Source organism: Cicer arietinum, chromosome 4, assembly GCF_000331145.2.
Source record: "Cicer arietinum cultivar CDC Frontier isolate Library 1 chromosome 4, Cicar.CDCFrontier_v2.0, whole genome shotgun sequence".
Taxonomy (NCBI): Eukaryota; Viridiplantae; Streptophyta; class Magnoliopsida; order Fabales; family Fabaceae; genus Cicer; species Cicer arietinum.
Window position 1 is genome coordinate 18,848,341 of NC_021163.2, and position 20,755 is coordinate 18,869,095.

Here is a 20,755-nt window from a genome sequence, read left to right on the forward strand (position 1 = left end):
AATTAAATTATGCATTATTGAATCCAATGGTAGTTTGATTTGATTTTGATTTTTGAATTCAATTATGCATTTTTGAATCCAAATTCTGATTTGATTGGATGATTCTGATTTGTAGTTAAACTCTATAATACATTACCAACTAGATGTCAATAATTCTTATACTTAACTTAATTGATTTTCCTTGGTACTAATTTTTTAATAGACCATTTGTTGGTAATCTAATAGATCGATTGTTAGTAAGTGTTGCAGAGTTGATCATTAGCTGACACAACTGTGATAAATTTTAAGTTTTTTACATGTCTCATTTGATTAAAAAGTATGAATCTTGATATGAGAAACGTAAAAAAGAAGAAACTTGAAGAGTTAACTAAATCTCAAGTCGGAACTCTTGATAAATTTTTATATAATAACCACTAATTTATGTTGAAAACTATAATGTCGATGTTGAAATTCTTGATGTTGATAATGCTGTTGGTGATGATTTTAATTTGATTAATACACTTGATAATAAGGATAATAACATTAATGACAATGTAGAGCAAATAAATTCATTTAAACACTTGTTTGATAGATTTAATCCAAGAGATTAAAATGTTCTTGATTTTAAAATAATATAAAATTTTAAAAATAACTTATAATTTTTAAAATTATATTTTTTTATTAAAGAGTCAATTTCTTAGATTCCAACAAGATCTCTAAATACATTAACACAATCTCGATTGTGGATATATATAATCCATAACTAAATTAGAATGTTATGTAAAATTGTTTAGGTAAATGTTACTAATTAAAATTATTGCTATGTTAAATTTTTTAACTGAAAACCATCATCATATTTATTACTTACATTATATGTTATGTTATCAAAAAAATATTACGACATGATATGTCATGCATAATGTGACATGCATAAAGATGGATGGTAAATGTTGAAGTGTATTATTGGTGGTCATGGATAGGACAAGAACTGGCCAACAACCCACGTGGCTAGTCTCTATCACTAAATAATGCACTTACACTTATGTTTGTTTTTTTAGACCACAGAAAACGCGAGTCACCGGGTAATTAATTAATACATTTATTATTTTATGAATAATAAAAAATATACAAAGAAAAACGTTAAATACTATTCTATTTTAAAATATAAATAAAAATTAATTAAATAAAATTAATATATTTAGTCAAAGTTTCAAATTAAATATATTAATTTTTATTAATTAATTTTTGTTAATATTTTAAAATAAAAAGAATATATTTTTGTCTATAAAATTTTATTTTTAATCTTTATAATTCTTTTAACTTATAGTTTTTATAATATTTTTCATCAACTAAATTAAAATAAATTGATTTATTATTATTACAATTAAAAAATGAGATTAACTTATGTGTAACTCTCTTTACTCTATAAAGATCTATTTGTAAAAAATATTTTAAAATAAATGATTATTTATTTATAATGTAACATTCATTATATTTTTAATTATATCATCAAATTAATATTAAATTAATATTATGTATTTTCAATTTACATATCAAATTAGTCTTTTATTTTTAAAAAATACTTTCACGGTTGGATCAACATTAACTTTTAATTTAATTATATTACAATTTATGTACACGATTATAAATATTATCTTTGCACTATGCACCCAACTAGCCTTTCGTTGACAACCACGAGGCCACAATTTTATATAAAAATTAAAAAAACATCGTGTTTATTGTGATGAATTAAACGTTATTTTGAAAATTTGAACACATAATTTACCTTTTTAAATAGTCAGCTAAGACTTTGGACGGCAAATTTATAATAGAAAAGGTGTAAAAATGAAAAGTGGTTCAATCATATAAGAAAATTTTGTAATATAAATAGTGTAAAAATGAAAAGTGGTTCAATTATAAGACATGACTAACTTAACATGATAAAGAAAAATTTGTAATATAAATAGTGTAAAAATGAAAGGTGGTTCCATTATATAAATATTTTTAAAAATACATGAATAAGTTAACACACAAAAAATTATTGTATAAAACAAATATATTAACAAGTTTTTGTTTGAGTCAAGATAAATGATTTATTTAAAACTTTAATGGTAAGTTAAAGGACTTGCGACATAGTTTTGATTTCTTATAATAACATATATAAATGTTTGAATTTATAAAAAATGCATAATTCTAAACTAATTAAATAAGCTTCTAATTTCTACAAAATTTCAATTTTTTGATCCATACCTTCCAAACAACATAATTTGATAAAATTTACATTTGCAAATAATTTTCAAAAGTAGGTTATTTCACATTAAATTAACTTTTAACAAAATTAATTTCACAAAATAAATTCAATCAAAATTAATTTTCATTACAAATAGACAAACCAGTAGATTTTTTTTGTTAGGAATAAATGTGTTCTAAATTGCTAATCCTAACATTTTCACAAAGCAAAGACAGTCCCACATACAGCTTTCTGAATGTTCAAATCCAGTACAAGTATGACCATGTCAAATCTATTAACACCATAACAAGAGCAACACGTCTTCCATTCTCTACCATGTGTTTCAAGTGTTCCAATTAACCCATTTCATATGATAACGTGATGAAACCTAACTCACAACACCTCCACTTCATCATCAAATGCCTATACAAAGAAAACTACAAACAAAAACGCAACAACAGCAATAACCAAAGCTGTCATAGAATTAACCACTTTTTAAAACAGGATTAACTACTTTTTTCTGAGTTGGAATGAAAACTTGTCCTAGATATCAAAATAAAACACTTTTATTATTTTGTACTTGTTATTAAGATGGTTCAAATTTATAAGTTCTAACATCATTTCATTCAAAAGTTAACCAAATCTCTCATATAGTTAACCACTTATGAAAAAAGGATTAACCACTATTTTTTTCAAGTCAAAATGTCTAGAAATACCATATTAGAAACTTTTTAGTTTATCATTCGTAAAAACATGTACAATCCTTTGTCAATATTGCTTAATTTTTACTTTAAAATCCAAATGTCTTCAAATGCATATTCTTGAAGTTATAGTTGAAAAATAATTAGTTTTATATATTTTAATCAATGGGAGCATTTTTAAATCAGTTAATTTGCTCATGGATTTAATGTGTACATTATATACTATATTCTATTTCTAAACATGTCCACATTGATCAATTACATTTATAGAGCATTAACTCATGGTAGAATACAAATTGCCATCAGAGTATGTAAATATTGGCCCAAATTATACACCTGATCTCCTACAACGTGCAAATCTAACGCGAAAGAGACATCTAATGGTGAAAACATAACTATATTTATCCTTACTCAAAATCCTAAACTACCTTTATCTCACCTACTAGTTAATTTATGTATCAAAACCCTAATAATAGTTACTTATGTGTTCATGTCCGTCACTCATTTGAATAGAGTTGTCAAATTTTTATTTATTTTAATCAATAGATTGGTTTCACCAACATGTCTAATCGTTACCTGAAAATGAACCATTTTTTGTGCATCAATAACATTAATCAAGGACAATTATAGAAATTTTAAAAATAGATTTGATTGTACTTACATTGGTATCTTTTGTCATATGACTCTTCTTACGTTGTTTTCGTCAGTCCATTAATTACGTGTTCTTTTATGTCCTGTACAAAAATATTTAAAATTATAAATATATACAATAATTGTAGCTAAGTTGTATGGTTTGGGTAAAAAAATAAAGGATTATAGTGTTAGATTTAAATTTAGAAGGCGTGTGAGTGTTATTGGAAGAGGTAAATACAGCTTTTCCTACTTAAAAAAAAAAATATTTCATGACCCCAATAAAGACTAAAACTACTTTTAAGTACTTTCAAATAGCAACAAATTGATAATTCTTTCAAGTATTAAAATCACAACAGACACATTCAAACAAAATGATCAAATACACATTCTAGTTGTTCTTTCACCAAAATGACCAAGTACAGACCATGGATAATTACAAACACAACAGACAAATACAACAAGTAAATAAACACTAGGTGCCAAGACTTCTAACAATATGGTAGTAGGTAATTATTATTTTAACTTATGCACATTGTGATAATAGACTCTTGGTGAACTGTATTTGACATTTGGATTATATTTGGACATATGATATTGGAGAATTCAATAATGATATTTTGCATGATCACAATAATTCAAGAAATAAGATAATTGTATTCTTTATGAAAGATTGTCCGCATGTTGTCTTTTAGATTCATATCTTATAATTGTGCTTATGGATTATACAATTGATGTACTTTCTTATAACATTTTGTAGTGGACAAATACTTCAATACACTCTATACTATAAGTACCATATATGTTATAAGGAAGGGTATGCACTCTTAAGTCTGACTTTTCCAGACCATGCAGCCACACAGAACACAAGACCTTTGATATATTTCACTTTAACTAAACTATGTTGATCAACAATCTCAACATAATAGATAATTTAAATACATTTCTTTTGAGGTTAAATGTAGTTTGTGTTATTATTATTTTAGGAAAGTAATTAATTTAGCAATGAAAAGCTATCCGAAGAAGGATAGACAGGGTGATTCATCTATACCTACCTAGCTAGGATTGATCATTGTTGCTGCGAAGAAGGTTTATTGAGTCTGAGTCTGAGTTATTCTTAATGTGGGTGGTACCCCAAGCTCTCTCCTTCCATATTAGTTCCACCTCATTAAACGTCAATCCTTTTGTCTCTGGAACATACACAACCACAAATATAAACGCAATCACTGTCATTCCAGCAAGAATCAAGAATGTGGTACCAGTTCCTAAAGCTTCTGCAATTGAAAGAAATGTCTGTGACACTATGAGATTGGAAACCCAACACACAGTAGCTGACATACCCCCACATATTCCTCTATATTCTTCTGGATATATCTCTGAGTTCATCGTCCACGGCACCGGCCCCATCCCCGGCGAGAAAAATGCAATATACAAAATTAGTCCCAATACTGCAACCCATGAATATGAATTTGAATTTGAATTTGAGAATGAGATAGACAAGAGAAGCAAAGATGCAAATACCCCTCCTAAACTACAAAGAGCTAATTTCTTCCTCCCTGAATAATCAATGAGGTAAATACCAATAACACTTCCAGCAGCATTCATAGCAGCAACAAAAAGTGATATTTGAAGAGCCAATTCATTCGATTGAAAACCAGCCATTTGAACAATGGTTGGACTATAATACATAACAGTATTTATTCCAACAAATTGTTGGAACAGCATCAACCCTGCTCCAACCATGAACGCCAATCTTATTTCTTTAGACTTAAAAACATCCCCAATTTTCACATTCTTATTGTTTTTCTGACGCTCTACCTCAGTCTCTGCAGAAAGAAAATCAAGTTCGTCTTGTAAACGAGCCAAATCATAAATGTTTGAAATAACACGAACAGCTTCATGCTTTCTGTTTTTGATGAAGAGCCATCTAGGGGATTCAGGGAGGAAAAGCATGAGAATGAATTGAACAAGTGCAGGAACAGCAGAAACACCCAACATCCAACGCCACGTGCCGGGGACACGTGTGAAAGCGAGGTTAACAATGTAGGAAAGGAATTGTCCAGCAGTGATCATGAGAGTATTAGTTGAGACTAATGAACCTCTGATTTCAGAAGGTGAAGCTTCAGCAATGTAGACAGGAGCTGTGACAGATGCAATACCAACTCCTAAACCGACGAGAAGACGTCCTATTATCAGAATGTAAGGATCAGGTGCGACGGCCATAGCAATTGCACCGATAATAAAGATGACGTCGGCGATCAGAGTTGCTTTCTTTCGTCCATAAGTATCGTTGATCCAACCGCCAGTTGCAGCTCCAACTATTGCACCTGCTATTGCCATGCTCACTATTGTTTCCTGCAAAATGTTACTTTCTCGAACCTCCTTAAAATCATCTTTTATGTATAGAAGTGCTCCTGATATCACCCCTGCATCACATGCCAATTATATTTATATTTATATAGATAGATCAAATATCAATATGGAATTAATAATAATTATACCTGTGTCGTAGCCAAAAAGCAACCCACCAATTCCAGCAACAGCAGCGAGTCCAAGAATGTAAGGATTCTCAAAAAACGACATTTTTCGTTCAGGATACAGATCTAAATACCCTGAGCTTCCTGGCATTGATTGCACCGTAGAAGCAGAATTCGTCATCCTCCTAATTAAATTTCAAATGGAATAACGAGATTCGCCAATGGTTGTTCTATGATTTTCCTTTTCTCTTTTCTGCTTACTTACGAGGACATGATGAGACAAAGGAAGGGTTGTGCAAACATGGCATCGGAGGATTTGCAAGATCATCACCATTTATAAATCACAATGCGAATCTCAATCTCCAAAGTATGTCAAATTTTCATTTTCTTTTTCTTTTTCTACCCAAAATTTATTTATTTTCTTACTCTTATAGGACGCTTTGACTGTACTTTATGAACAAGTATGAGATGAAAAGAAACCAAAATAAGATTAATACATCAAATTTATTGACTGTTGTTTCCTCAAATTATTATTTTTTTTTTATTGTTTGGGTTCTCTGCACACACATTTGTCCAAAAGAGTATATTTTTATATATTAATATTTTTTTCAATCTTATTTTAATATTTATCTCTATAATACAGAAATCGCTATCTCAATATATAAAGAGAAAATTTGAAATGATATGTAGTTAGTTACAAAAATAAAAATTTGAAAGTGTTAAATTATATGTATAAATAAAAACAGAAGTTATTTGAAAAGACAAGTTAACAAACAGAAGTAATTGGTTGATAAATAAATATATAACACCTTTTCTCTTTCAATTCCAACATTCATTAAATATTTATTCATTTGAAATAAACAATGGTGTCCGGAATGCCAATTACCATGCAAGCATGCATCCTGAACGCGAAACCTTTACATCGTTGGAACCGCTTTCGCCGCCGGAATTGGTGGTCTTCTCTTCGGCTACGATACAGGTCTGGTCTATGTAGATTCAATTCAATATCTACTAGCTTCATTTATGATGTTGATGCTATTGGACTTGATCAGAGTTTTATGTGGTGGAATGTCTGTTAATTGGATTTGCAGTGTCATAATATCTACTAGCTTCATTTCACTTATGTTGTTGTTGTTGTTGGTTTTGTGATCTTCTACATGCTAGAGACTAAAAGTTTGTCGTTTGAAGAAGTTACAAGTCTTTGGAAGGAGAGAGCTTACGGGAAGAATTACAACAAAGAAAGCCATGTTGACCGAGCAACTTCAACTAAGTGAAATGAAATCTTTTTTGATATCTTTACATAAGTTTCTTTATTTATTGGTTTGTTTGTTTATGGATCATTAATCTTATTCATATGCTCACAAGTATGTATGTGTGTGTGAGCGAGAGGTGGAGAGTGATTCATACCCCAAGTCTTTGACATTTTTCTTATAAGTCTTGGAAACTTGTATTTAGTACATAAATAAATAATAAATTTATGTACACTCCAAATATGTATGTTTGCAGATTGACACTGAATGCTCCAAAGCTTCATTTAAAATTAACTTATTCATATTTTAGGAAACGCATCCCAGATACTCTGCTTAAAACTTGAGTTAATGACTTTTTAATAAACAACTTACCACTAGATAGCAGCAATAAACTATATTCTATAGAGAACCTTAAAAACCAATTGAGGAAATTGTCTTCCAATATTTTTTACTTGAACTTTGGTTGTTTTTCCATAAGAATAAAAGATATAGTATCAATGAAGACTTCAAGAAAAACTACCATATTCAAACTAGTATAAAGTAGTTAATTTAGTTAGATAATGGCAATAAACTAGAAATCAATGGTATTATTCTACACTACCTACAAAATACAAAATCTGCTTGTGTCCGTGAGATAACAACATATTTCCACAAGAAAAAGGGGGAGCTAAAACTTATAACACAAAGATTGTCTTCACTCTTCAAGCGTTGGTTCGTTCCAAAAGTGGTTTTCTTCTAAAGAAAGGAAGAAAAAAATTCCCCTTGATCAGTTGTAGATGAAGTGGCATCCATCATAGCCTGTTGAGAAGCAAAAAGTAACATAATATGATCAAAGCAAAACTTGGGTCAATTATGTGTTTTTCTTGCTGTTCTGAACTTAAATATGTATAACCACCACTGATTTTCTCAAAACATGTTTTAACAAAAAAAAAAAAAAATTTGTTAAGATGAACAAGTAAAGAAATGCAGATAAGTTTTGTCCTAATTTAAATGGATAATCCAAATCAATATTTTATAAGATCTGAAGACTCACTTGGGTCAACTGAAACCAATATGGCTGTCCCTCCAAACTCGCAAGTGCCACCAGAAGCTTTAGTCCTTTGCCAGTAACTATTGAAGGCATATGAAGCATGTGCAAATACACTGTCGGGCTGAAAGCAAGGCCCATTGGGCTGAATCGAAGTGCAATCCGCTCCTGACCAACATGCATAATTCATGGCCTCTTCAATGATTGGGTCTGGAACTGAAGCCTTAGCCACACACCACAAGGTGGTCTGCGGGGCCGTGTTGGGTGGTGGCGGCACACTTGGTGGTGGGTAGACCACCGGTGGCTGAAATACAGTTGGGCTTGGGACAGTGCCTCCACTAGGAGATGGAAATGTGCTTGGTGGGCTGGGGACTGTATCTCCACCAGGAGAAGGGAAAGTGCTTGGTGGGATGGGGATGGTGCCATCAATAGGGGAAGGCATGAGTGGTGGTGTGGGCTCATAGTATGGTGGGGCAGGCTCAAAATAAGGTGGGCTCGTTGATGACTCGGGTGGGCCTGGAAAAATGATGGGAGGATTAAATATAGGCTCTGGTGAGCCCGGTATGTTACTACTAGGTGGGCTCGGTATGTTACTACTGGGTGGGCTTGGAACAATTTCAGGTGTTGGTGTTGGTAAATTTTCTGGTGGGCCTGGTGTTATGGTTGTTGAGGTTGGAGGTGGGTTTTGGGTTGGAAGATCAGGTGAGGTGTAATAGTAAGGAGGTGATGGTAGGATAGGTTGAGAGCCTGTGGGTGTTGGAATAATGATAGAAGGAGTACTTGGTGGTGGATATACACAATATGGAGGGTTGTTTTCTGGCAATGAAATTGGAGCTATTGATTCATAAGGAGCCAAAGATAATGGAGAACTAATACTATAGGGCCGTGCATTTGATGAATATATTGATGGGTTAAAATCAAAATGTTTAACTATTTTCAACTTCTTTGGGTTCTTGTTGATTATATTTCTTCTGTGTTTAAGGCCTTTCAATAGTCTTATTGATCTATCTGCATCTGCAAAGTGAAGAAAGTAAAGAGGCTTTTGAGCTGTGAACTTGTTGTCATTAGAAATTTGGTTGTTCTCAATAATATTGGAACTATATTTCGCTGCCTTTTTTTTTTTTTGCTCGGTTATGATTTATCACACACTATCTATAGAGATGCATCTAAATATGACATGCAAACAACTTTCATATGTGACCCATCTATGCAAGATCATGGATTCATGGTTTAATTATTATAGTTAGAAACTTAAAATTTGGGATGACACAGTTAGTACATTTTCTCCCTAATGTAATTTAGAAAATTTGATAAGAAAAAAGACATGTGGGAATGTGGGATGGATTGATTTACTGTTGGATAAAGCTGGCTTACCACAATGAGTGAGAGAAATAGCAGCTAAAGTCAGGCAGAAAAAAAGTATCACAGCATTCATTCTTCCTCTGTTCATTGCAATGATCCACTTACACTTTCTGTTACTGCAATATCACCAGATAGACGAGGCTACGGGTTCGATTATGGCTTCACTGTTGCACTTCAGTTCCAATGCACTGAAAGACCTAAAGGTAGAACAATGGGAGGTTTTTATAAAGAAGCAACATGGCAACCCCTAGAATTGCCAAGAGTAAAGGAAGTAGACAGGTGGTTCTGTATGGGATAAAGATTGATACTTTGGGAAGACAAGGGGTTCTGTAAGGGTTAAAGATAGATTCTTTGGGTGACAACTTTGGTATACAGTCATCTTTGGTTGGAGATGTATTGTATGTATGAAGGAATGGTAAAAGTACAGAAAAAGAGTCCCATAAATGTGTATTTTATGGGAGTTAGCGCACTGTCTAAACAAATGTCCTTTTATGTGTTTCAATGAGTTCGTTTCATGGTGGCATTTATGCTTACTTCGCCCCTTGGAAAAGTTGAAAGTTTGATTTTTTAAGCCCTCTTAATTTTTTTTTGCTTGCTTTCTACTCAAAGCTCGCTAACTCTCTTTTTCCCTCAGGGAACCACTAGAACTTCCCTGGTTGTGTGTGGCGTGAGGAAGAAGATTGGTTCGCATTAGATACAAGCTGATTGTCAATTAGATATGCATATGGCAATGAAAAATGGGTCGGTGTTAAATCGCAATTAGAATTCATGCATAGAAAAAGTAAGAACAAGAATGAAAAAAAAAATGTAACAATTCTTTATAAAGTACATCCAATTTTGTGTCTAACTGGTGATGGTTTTTCCAGTATCGTTTTTCAACTCATCTATATTTAGTACAATACAAATACACACTTTTTTTTTGTTCAATTCCTAGTTTTCTGTGTTTTCAACATTTTTAAATACTCCTCTCCTATTTCTACTATCTGGAATATGCCTACCGAAGTAGGCAACTCATGAGGAACAAGAAAGCATGCATACACCTGGTCGATATGCCCAGGCTGGGGGCAAGCGAGCATACTTTTCCATTCCTGGCTGCTCATCAAAAGGATGTTCCATTAATTTGAGTAACCTACGAACTTCTCCAAAGTCACCTATTTCTGCAGCATCAATTGCAGTCTGGCAGAGATAGTTCCTCAGAATATATTTAGGATTTACCATATTCATCAGGGTCTTCCTCTGCTCGTCAGAAGTGCCACTGGTAGATAGCTGCATAAACCCAAAGCAATGATGAAAAATGTCAAGAGCACAAGTTATCTTGGTCAATTGATTTAATCACACATAAATTATCACTGCAACTTATATGCAACAAGAAAGTCGACTTCTTATCAAATCAATGATTTCCCCCGCAACAATACTCATTATTTTTAATTTTTTACAAAGAAAAAAAAGAAAAGACAATAATTATCACATGGATGTGATGAGAGTCCAAACCAAGCAGAATTTCTGAAGATATTCAAATCTACACACTACTTGGAAAGTCCAATAACATTCAAAGCCTTCAGCAAGTTAAACAATGAGTATTTGCTAATTTTCTATAATCTGAACAGAAGTGTTGTAATGATAGTACACATCTCACAAAGTGGTGGTTAACTAAAGATAAATGAACCCAAAAAAACCTTACAACCATTGATCCAAGATTATGCCACTTGAAAATTCTAAAAGGGCCAGAGAAATTAATGTGGAACTTTGTCAAAAGTCAAATTACGTGATGCAGACAATATATACTATAACTTTGGTGCCAAAGAATAAATGGGGATAACTAGTACATGGATATGAACACCTAAAAACAGCACAGTTCCAAAGGTTCTTCATAAATATACGCCAAACTAAAAAAATGACATAAGTTTCAAGAATGACAACAGACTGGGTGAGCAAAGTTGCACACATTCAAGCCCCATAGAAACTCAAGTGAGAAAAATCACTATAAATATTGCAAAATCAGCTTAGATGCAATTGTTTTTCTTTTTGGTATTTAACATTAAGCATTATTTTCTACAAGTGCCTTAGATAACCAAAGGAAAACACACAAATCATACCTCGTGTATATAGGTTTTCAACCAATTTGTCCATGCTTCTTTACGCTCTTTACCAATATCCAACAACACTGACTTTAGTGGCACTAACAACTCATCGTCTGGAATGCTTGTGTCCGCTTTAATATTTGAGAGTGTACGAAAGAAGTTTGTATAATCAACTTTGTCAACAGCCATATTAGTAAGAAGTTTACCAATCAGTTGCTTGTTATATTTTGGGAGGCCAAGCTTTTTGGTCATTATATCTTGATAATCATCCATAAATCTTGTTCCATATCTGAAACAGACCAACCATACGGTGAAATTTTCTCCTATAAGAGTGAAAAGAGATACTCGAAGTGTTACCATTACCTTTCCAAAGCATAGTTAGCCTCTTTGTCATTTATTAAATGAGCGGCCGACAGAGTTGTTGTGAGTTGTGCAAGGTTCCATAAACCAATGTCAGGCTGGTTTGCAAAACAGTACCTTCTACCTGGAAGGTCTGTGGTATTTGGGGTAAATTTAGGATCAAAAGCATCCAAAAACCCAAATGGACCATAATCAATGGTAAGACCCAAAATGCTCATGTTATCCGTGTTCATCACACCATGAGTGAAACCAACCCCTTGCCATCTAGCGATCATAGAAGCAGTACGTTCAGCAATCTCCACCACCCATGCTGATTTAAAAAGAACAAAAGATCTATAGTCAACATTGTAGTTATACTTTAAATAAATTTACAAAAGCAACTGAATGAACCCATAAAAATGAAGATAATAGAATCACGTCACTAGCTATAATATAAAAGGTTATATTGTATACGTTATGATCCAGAGGTTAAATGTACTCTCGCAACTGTACGTAACTAACTACGTAAGATAGAGTTTAATATTTTTGGAGTGATGGTGGAAAAGTTGACAAATAAATCATCCTTACTGCCACTATCACACACAAAATTTTAACTTCTCTTGAAATACATGAGATTTTCACTTCATACAGCCAATTCACTACTTTCAAAAAGTGCTGGAGAACAATTTATTAAAAAAAATTACTGGACCATATAGGCCTACTTAGCCAAGCACAACATCGTGCCACAAGCCCAAGTGGCCAGCTGGAGCAGGGAGAGATTTTGGCGTGGCTAGACCACTGCTGATTAGCCTTCCTAGTCTTAGGCAGAAAAAGTAACTGAATACCATGGTTCATAACACAGATAACAGAATCATCTTGTTGGTAATAAAACAAAAAAATTTGTTGTTTGAGTTTCAAAGGAGCCAAATGACCCTTCTTTATGACACATGAACAGCAATGATCTAGAAGATATAATTTATAACACAAAAACTCACAAGTGTTTTTTAACTAAAAAGAAAAATGAAGTTCCTTTTTTTTTTTTTATAGACGTTCAAGCAAACCAAACACTGAAATAGATGGGGCAAGTTATCATTACAAAAACAGGAGGCCATGAAACCCCACAAATAGATACCAAACAGAATAAGCAGAAAAGCACAGCCCTACCTTCACAGAGTAATTTTGTACAAAATTTGATATCACAATATGACCAAGACAGTGGTCTAATCCAGAAAACATAAGCTTACCATTTTAAGATAAAAAAAATTTCACTTCTGTGTGTCAGGGCAGATTGTAACATATTTATTGCCTTAAGATTCAAAATATTTATGCCTATATGTGGTCTAGTAGAGCTAACTTAATAAATACAATATTTTCCGTCATATGGTATGTCTCTACTCTCTAATGAGGTTCACAAAATCAGGTTCTACAAGTATTTTTAAATTGCGGTCATCATGACAGAATGGCATTGCAGATTTTGTGTCAGCCGTCACAAAATCAGAGTGACAATATTTAGTGGTTATGTAGTCCTTCAACATAAATTGATTAAAAAATTTAAAACCTCCTAAAAGAATTATTTTACCTGCATACTTGTTTGATGTAAGATCCACAACAGAATGATCTTCATCACCAGTGCTGAAGGATAAGCTTTCGCTCTTACTCATGTTCTCAATATGAGGAAAATGGTGCTTAATAGCATAGTCTGCCAAACCACGAACAATTTCCAGGTCCTCATTACCTCTGGAGGCATGTATTTGGTATGAACCAAAACGCAGAAATGATGGAGCAACTCTGCAAACGATTGCACCAGGTTCTTCCTTTGGATTGCCACTGCATTTGCGACATTAACAACATATTCAAGTAATTAATTTTTTATCTGTGCAGAACACACTTCTGTAAACCCAAGTTTTCAATCTTCAATTCCAGTTTTTTATCATATTTATTTTAAACCTATACTTCTTTTTTGTTTGGTGAACTAAGGGTTAAGGTTCTACAATGCATAGAATATGACACTCGAATTTCAAGAAATGTGGATATTGAAAAAGCTAGTTAAAGAAAAGTTTCAAGAAAGATTGATACTGAAAAAGCTAGTTCATTACATTATAGTATATAGAGAGAAAATGGATTCATTATGTCATTCATTCTTTGAACCACAGACTTTGTAAGACAATAACTTGGTTTATGATCTAGATGTGTATTAGAAAGAGCCACATTAGTGGAAGTTCAATGAGCATACTCATAGAACATGTCTCGAGTGACCAACTTTCCAGTGGTCACAAGACAAAGAGCACGAGTAGTTGGTATCCCCAGGTGATGCATTGCTTCACTGCAAAGGAACTCCCTGATACTGCTACGTAGCACTGCAAGGCCATCAGCAAACCGACTGTAAGGAGTCTTCCCAGCACCTTTAAGCTGCAGTTCCCACCTTTCAGACTTTGAATTCAGTATCTCCCCAAGCGTAATTGCCCTACCATCACCCAACTGCCCAGCCCACATACCAAATTGATGTCCACCATAGCACTGAGCATAAGGCAACCTGTATAGAAGAAGGTCAATCGTGTCTAATTCTACCACATTAACCTGCCAAAAAAAATGCTGACATGTGTTTGAAGACTTACGCTCCAACCAAAGGTGATGCACCAGAGAGGAAAAGGGGGAAATCTGGCCTTTCAAATCTGAAACTCAAACACATTGATTTAGTAACTGAAGTGAAGTTTACTAGACATTGGCCTCTAAGCTATAATTTAATGGAATTAGTTGATGTGACAATGAGTAACTATTAGAACTTAGTGTATAAACCCGAAACATATATATATATGTGTGTGTGTGTGTGTGTGTGTGTGTGTCTCAAGAGAGTGCAAAGATTTCTGTAAATAAATACCCTAAATCGCTGTCTAGTTGTGAATTAAAATTTCTGTGAATAAATCCATGTGTATCTATGTATTTGATTTGCATCTCAAAGACACGGGAAATGCCGAAAAGCACATGCATTTGCGTTTGGCAAAAAGGAATGAATGAATGAGTAAACACACATAGAGACGACTCACTCTTTATGGTCTAACTCAAGCAGGTCGGCAACTGATTCAGACCATACGACAAGTTGAGGATCATCTACTTGAACTGATGGCGATACTTTTGTATAACAAGCATGCAAAACCTGAAATTGCAAACAAAAACCTAATTCGAAACCTAATTTCCTTTCCAATAAATTGAATTGAAGAAAAGAGATGGTAGCTACCTCTCGAGGAAGGGGATCGGTTCTAGGATCAGAGGGCAATTCTCTGACAAAGGAATTGTCCCAATTGAGATCTTCGAGATTCAATTTATTAGTGTGATGAAATTGAAGAGTGTGATTCTTAAAGTCTTGTGTGACAGAGTTCAACAGCGAAGTCGATAATCCCTGTTGATGTTCTTCAGGTGAATCCATCATCGCTCTGCATGCAACAATACGATTACGGGGATAGAAATGGAATTTCCTCCTTGCGTATCGGAGAGAGAGAGACAGTACTGGTGAGATTGAAGTTTTCGTATTGAGAAAGAAATGAGGAAAAGTAGTAGTGAGCGTTACCATCTTCTCTCTTCTGTTCTATATATCATTATATCACTAATCGATATATTATTATCAATTTCATCACATCTTCTCGCAATCAAAATTTTTTTTTTTTCTTTTTACAAATTATTATTGCTCCTCGTTCTTTGCATTGCATTTTTTGTGTAGCTCATAGGTACACACGTAACCCCGTCGCGTCCAAAAAATTAATTATGTATTTCGGTCTTTAACTATTTTTTTTTTGTTTAAAGTAATTAATGGATTTTTGTATAAAATGGGTCCATCAATTTTAATAGGTTAATCAACTTTAATGATATAGAATTATCTGCGACACTCTTATAATATTTTTTTTTTTTTAGGTGTTTGATCGGAGAGAATGATGTTTATTGAAAATTATGATTTAAAAATTATAAAATATACACGTGAGATTCTTTTAAGTATTCAAATTGAAGTCCTATATTGATATTCTTAGAACTTATCTTAAAAGTTGAAGAGAAGACTAACAAAAACTTAGACTTATCTAAGTTGAAGGCTATTATGAAAAGTGGGTTAGCTCCCTAAATATCACACATTTAATATTTCGTACACTTCATAACTTAGTCTTGATTTGATATTGGAATGTCGTTGCATATACTTCCCTTCATTGGAGCAGGAACAAACAAGAAGAAGATAAAGTCTTCATCAAAAGTACTCAATCTTTATGTTTTTATACATGAACAGGAATCATTTTGAATAATATATTATTGAATCTTCCTGATTTTAAGTGATAATCATACATGTTCTCGTGCTTGATCAATAAATAAATAAATAAAGAATATTTTAGGTTTGTTTGATTAACTGAATTTTGCATTATGCAAGTACTAAACAAAAGCCACTTCAATTACTTTATTTTACTCCTATATTGCAAACCCTGCTTTTCACCTTATTCAAATATTGCACTATTGAGTCTTCACTTAAAACATTTGAAGTCTGGTATGACATTATGATGTGTATTAAATTCTAAAAATGAACATATTTAATAATGTCAAGTTGGAATTTAGTTTGTAATGGTTCAAATATTTGTGACATTTTGGTTTGTAATGGTTCAAATATTTTGTGATATTTTGGTTTGTAACAATTCTAACATTTAGATGAACAGATATTTTGTAATGGAACAACTTTTTTGTGCCACTTTTAAATTTGTTTAGCTGCAACAATATTGTGCAAATTTCAGTGAATGATTGGTAGGGTGGATTTGGCAAACTATTTATTTATATAAGAATTTAAAGGGAAGGATGTTGAAGCTAACAAATGGAAAAATACAATATTTTTCATCAAAAATCATCATATAGCAAGGATATGAAAGGTAAAAAGTCTTACTGTTGTGGGTGGCGGTGGTTTTTAGTGATCAAACCTACGATAATGGCTTGAATTCTTGCAGGATGATTAGTCCGTTCGGTAGCCAACTTCTTCTCACATTGCATTAACTTCTGTATTTTCTGGAAATGATGGCTATTATTTCCAAATAACCATTGAGCTGTGCATGTTGGTTAGTTTTGCGACGTTCTTGTCGAAATTAGATGGTTCAACAATGTCTCTCAATTCCTCTATATCTCTAGTTGAAGTTGAAGTAGCAGCACTGGTGTAATAATGATTCTAAACTCAGTCAGAGTCGGCTCCATTGCAGGACATAGATAGTAAAATCCTCAACATTCATATATATCTGCTGATATTGAGATACTCCACACAGATACACACCCTTGTAGAGGAGGTACGTAGGAGTGCCAGCCATCCTGATCCCATGGAAATGGAGAAAGCAAAGAAAATGCTGTTACAAGTGAGTGAGTATCACCCACTTTCTCCTATTTTGACAAAACAATGGTTCTCAAAACAAAGGAAGTTGTAGTACAAAAAGGATTGAGGAATCCCCTCATATGGACTAATTTGATATTTATCTGGTTCAACCCCAACAAACAATGATGATTTAGATAGAATATAATAACACTATTTGTTCCTACAATTCTCTTTCCATTTTGATTCAAACAGTGATAAATTACCACCAAGACAGGTGCTCCATTGGCAATCACACATATCCATTATAATATGCAAATGCAAGCTTTTATCTATTATGTAGCCTAAAAGCAAAATCAAGTGGAACACGAGATATGTAATAAGTTGTAAATTAAACTTGAAAAACATTTTATGCATGTAATGTAATCATCCTCTCTCATTATTCAATCAGCAGCAGAAATACTTACTGTGTCAATTCTGATATTTTTAGAATGTTGCCTAAAGGATACAAATCAAGAGCTAATCTGTAAACTTGGTAAGTCAGATTATATACACAAACTAATCCAAGTATCAAAGACAATTCACACTCAAAAATTGAATTTTACAATGATTGAATAAATTTAATGATGAGATCGACCATATAAGCATCATAAGCAGGCCCTTCCATTCGGAAATGTCCTACCCCATCTACAAGATGTGTTTCGGCGCGTCCGACTGCAGAATTAAGCTTGTTTTTGAGCTTCTTTACACTTGTGAATCCATCCTGTGTTCCCATAATGAATAGTTTTGGTTTTGGAGACTTTAGGATGGCTTTGTTGTGCCTTCCAAAAAGGATTGACACAGTAACACCAAATGCTCACATACCCAATCACCTGTTCAATCTGATCAACAGCAGACCCTGCTATAGGAGCACCTGTTTTATTATAAACACAAAAATACTTCAAATGTGATTCATTATCACTATTCTTTCAATGTGATTAATAATTAATTAATCAAAAAAAATAGCTGAAGGCACGTATATAAAACAACTTGTAAGTTCAATATGTATCCCATTATTTATCTGACTTAGGAATCAACATGCTTCTCAACAACTATGTTAAATTTGATAACCAAAAATAGACATTAGGAAATTAAAAGTGACAGACATGAGAATAGAGATAAGAAAGCAAGCAATTTACCTGCAGAAGAACCAACGAGCAAAATGGTTTGAAAGAGAGAGAGTGAGAGATGAAATTGGAGACGGCGATAACATCCTTAACTTCAGAGAAGCCGGTGAGAGAAGGTCTACCAGTGGAATTTCCAACGCCTCTCATGTCAAAAGTGATGGCGGTGTAACCATTTGAAGCCAAAAGAGAAGCGATACCTTTGAGGAGACCCTGTGAACCACTCATAATGGAGTATGGGTGAACTAAAACGATCCCTAACTTGTCGTATTTAACATCTATTCCTGGACCAGGCTTAAACAACCTTGTATGAAGCTTCACTCCGTTGCTGCTTTCCACAGTCAACGACTCCACGGTGAAATTTGACATTGTCACGACTGTTTAGTTCACAACAACTCAAAAACAAACAAAGTAACTCAGTTGCTTATGTTTTTGCATCCCCGTTTTTTCTCTTATTCTCTTAAGTTTCATAAATATACTTGCTTTTTTTTTTTTTTTTTACAATTATGAATATACTTTAATTGCTTTTTTTTTTTTGAGACAGATTTGTTTAGGATATTAATGTATGTCACGAAGATATATCTTTTGAAACTCACGGAGTATTATATGTTGTTTCTTTAAAAAAAGTGGACAATTTTTTTTATCATTCTTTAACAGAAAACATGGGGAATATAGTTTTGTAAAGTTTTTCACAATTCTTTTTTTGTTTAGGATATTAATTTATGTCACAAAGATATGCCTTTCGAACCTCACGAAATATCTATGTGTTGTTTCTTTGAAAAAGTGGACAGATATGCCTTTTGAAACTCACGAAGTATTTATGTGTTGTTTCATTCAACAAGTGGACAAATTTTCAATCATACTTTAATGGAAAACATGGGATATATATAGTGGACAGATTTGTAAAGTTTTTCACTGGTTTTTTAGTTAGTATATTTGTTTTCAATATTTTTAAATACTCGTCTCTTACAGTATTTTATTATTATATTTTTAAAAAAAACACTTTTTAATATATTCTATTTTATATACGAAAATGTTATATTTATTTTATCTTTTGAATATATCACGTATTATTAACTTGTTTTTTATAATGTTAAATTAATAAATAAAAATAATATTTTATCAATTTCATTCCCAATTCTTCTAGTGCGCAGTTTCATATTGTTTTTTTTAATTATATTAATAAAATTAAATAAAATATAAAAAAAAAATTAGTATTATTTAAAATTACTTAATCAAACAAATATTTAGTCTAATGAAAAAATATTAGGCTTCATGTTGTTTATAAACGTTGTATTAACAATTGAAACCCAAAAAATTATATTACAAACAATTTATACACCTTAGTAAGGTTGTATAGATGATACCATTAAAGTCGATTAGTTGTAATAAATATGACCAAAATTAACGGACTATCATTGTTCTATCAACTGCTGAAGCTGGGAAATGTGCTCAGATTCTTTGGATGAAACAACACTTATTGGATTTTGGTGTTGACTTGGGAACAGTACCTATGTGTGATAACACAAGTTCAATAAATATTATTAAGATTCCAGGACCAAGCATAAGACATCATTTTATAAGGAATCACTTTCAAAATAGGATTATTAAGCTTGAATATGTTAACACAGCTGAACAGTTGGTTGATATAAAACTTTTACCGAAAAAAAAAAAGTGGAGTAATATTAAACCACATTCAAATTTTTTATTATATTTTCTAAACCTTTCTGTTATTAAATTTTAAATGATACTTACAAAAATAAAAGTAAATTAATAATATTTTAAAAATAAGTTTTATTTGGATTGTGAGGTGGAATCTGTAAACTTTAATTAATAAAGTTTTAATTTGAATTATTAACAAAATGACTACAATATATTTGACATTTCGTAGCATCCTCGTCTTCGTCTTGTACCACCTCAAACTTTATAATAGATTATTTAATTAATTAAAATATTGTTTAACGAATTACTTTGGTATTAAAAGTATGTTAGAATATATGTCGAGATATATATTCTTTTTACGTATATTTTTGCCGTGTGGAATTCTTTATTCGTGTTTAATTGAGTGGTTAATATAAATTATAAATATTTATTTATTATTTCAAAAAAAATTAAAGTATTTTAATAAAAGTGAGAAATAAAATTTTAATTATGGAGAAGTAAAATAAATTTTATTAGGATTTTATTTAAGACTTGAGA

General features: G+C 32.3%; 4 protein-coding genes and 1 long non-coding RNA gene across 5 annotated transcripts; 1 reads left to right on the top strand and 4 right to left on the bottom strand.

The window, feature by feature from the left end:
• Positions 1 to 3,169: 3,169 nt before the first annotated feature.
• LOC101496533 (inositol transporter 1-like) lies at positions 3,170 to 6,198 on the bottom strand. The gene is made up of 4 exons (XM_027334155.2): positions 6,042 to 6,198; positions 4,596 to 5,966; positions 3,572 to 3,644; positions 3,170 to 3,486 (listed from the first exon to the last, which is right to left on the bottom strand). The coding sequence occupies exons 1-2, from the start codon at positions 6,196 to 6,198 to the stop codon at positions 4,600 to 4,602; spliced, it is 1,524 nt and encodes a 507-aa protein (XP_027189956.1). The 3' UTR covers positions 3,170 to 3,486; positions 3,572 to 3,644; positions 4,596 to 4,599.
• A 1,563-nt stretch (positions 6,199 to 7,761) lies between these two features.
• LOC101494788 (uncharacterized) lies at positions 7,762 to 10,304 on the bottom strand. Its single transcript, XM_012714855.3, has 3 exons — positions 9,669 to 10,304; positions 8,301 to 9,308; positions 7,762 to 8,065 (listed from the first exon to the last, which is right to left on the bottom strand). The coding sequence occupies exons 1-3, from the start codon at positions 9,742 to 9,744 to the stop codon at positions 8,034 to 8,036; spliced, it is 1,116 nt and encodes a 371-aa protein (XP_012570309.1). The 5' UTR covers positions 9,745 to 10,304; the 3' UTR covers positions 7,762 to 8,033.
• A 146-nt stretch (positions 10,305 to 10,450) lies between these two features.
• LOC101496865 (uncharacterized) lies at positions 10,451 to 15,767 on the bottom strand. The gene is made up of 8 exons (XM_004497343.4): positions 15,312 to 15,767; positions 15,121 to 15,230; positions 14,692 to 14,748; positions 14,310 to 14,609; positions 13,656 to 13,903; positions 12,101 to 12,407; positions 11,753 to 12,026; positions 10,451 to 10,922 (listed from the first exon to the last, which is right to left on the bottom strand). The coding sequence occupies exons 1-8, from the start codon at positions 15,642 to 15,644 to the stop codon at positions 10,668 to 10,670; spliced, it is 1,884 nt and encodes a 627-aa protein (XP_004497400.1). The 5' UTR covers positions 15,645 to 15,767; the 3' UTR covers positions 10,451 to 10,667.
• Positions 15,768 to 15,891: 124 nt separating this feature from the next.
• LOC140920169 (uncharacterized) lies at positions 15,892 to 17,868 on the top strand. Its single transcript, XR_012162806.1, has 2 exons — positions 15,892 to 16,968; positions 17,044 to 17,868. It is a non-coding gene; the product is annotated as an uncharacterized lncRNA (long non-coding RNA).
• LOC101497192 (uncharacterized) lies at positions 17,814 to 19,250 on the bottom strand. Its single transcript, XM_027334156.2, is given in 4 exon segments — positions 17,814 to 18,247; positions 18,249 to 18,306; positions 18,572 to 18,604; positions 18,607 to 19,250. Coding segments are annotated over 4 exon segments (663 nt in total). The 5' UTR covers positions 18,926 to 19,250; the 3' UTR covers positions 17,814 to 17,994.
• Between the last annotated feature and the right edge of the window lie 1,505 nt (positions 19,251 to 20,755).

What these genes read in the sequence shown, in the direction of transcription:
- LOC101496533 (XM_027334155.2), bottom strand. Translation starts at nt 6,198, where the DNA reads ATGACGAATTCTGCTTCTACGGTGCAATCAATGCCAGGAAGCTCAGGG. An exon ending in GCTTTTTGGCTACGACACAG is followed by an intron (nt 5,967 to 6,041) that starts GTATAATTATTA and finishes CATGTGATGCAG; the next exon opens with GGGTGATATCAGGAGCACTT.
- LOC101494788 (XM_012714855.3), bottom strand. Translation starts at nt 9,744, where the DNA reads ATGAACAGAGGAAGAATGAATGCTGTGATACTTTTTTTCTGCCTGACT. An exon ending in TATTTCTCTCACTCATTGTG is followed by an intron (nt 9,309 to 9,668) that starts GTAAGCCAGCTT and finishes TTCACTTTGCAG; the next exon opens with ATGCAGATAGATCAATAAGA. An exon ending in ATTGGTTTCAGTTGACCCAA is followed by an intron (nt 8,066 to 8,300) that starts GTGAGTCTTCAG and finishes GCTTCTCAACAG; the next exon opens with GCTATGATGGATGCCACTTC.
- LOC101496865 (XM_004497343.4), bottom strand. Translation starts at nt 15,644, where the DNA reads ATGGTAACGCTCACTACTACTTTTCCTCATTTCTTTCTCAATACGAAA. An exon ending in GCATCACCTTTGGTTGGAGC is followed by an intron (nt 14,610 to 14,691) that starts GTAAGTCTTCAA and finishes TCTTCTATACAG; the next exon opens with GTTGCCTTATGCTCAGTGCT. An exon ending in TGAAAACCTATATACACGAG is followed by an intron (nt 10,923 to 11,752) that starts GTATGATTTGTG and finishes GGGTTTATGCAG; the next exon opens with CTATCTACCAGTGGCACTTC.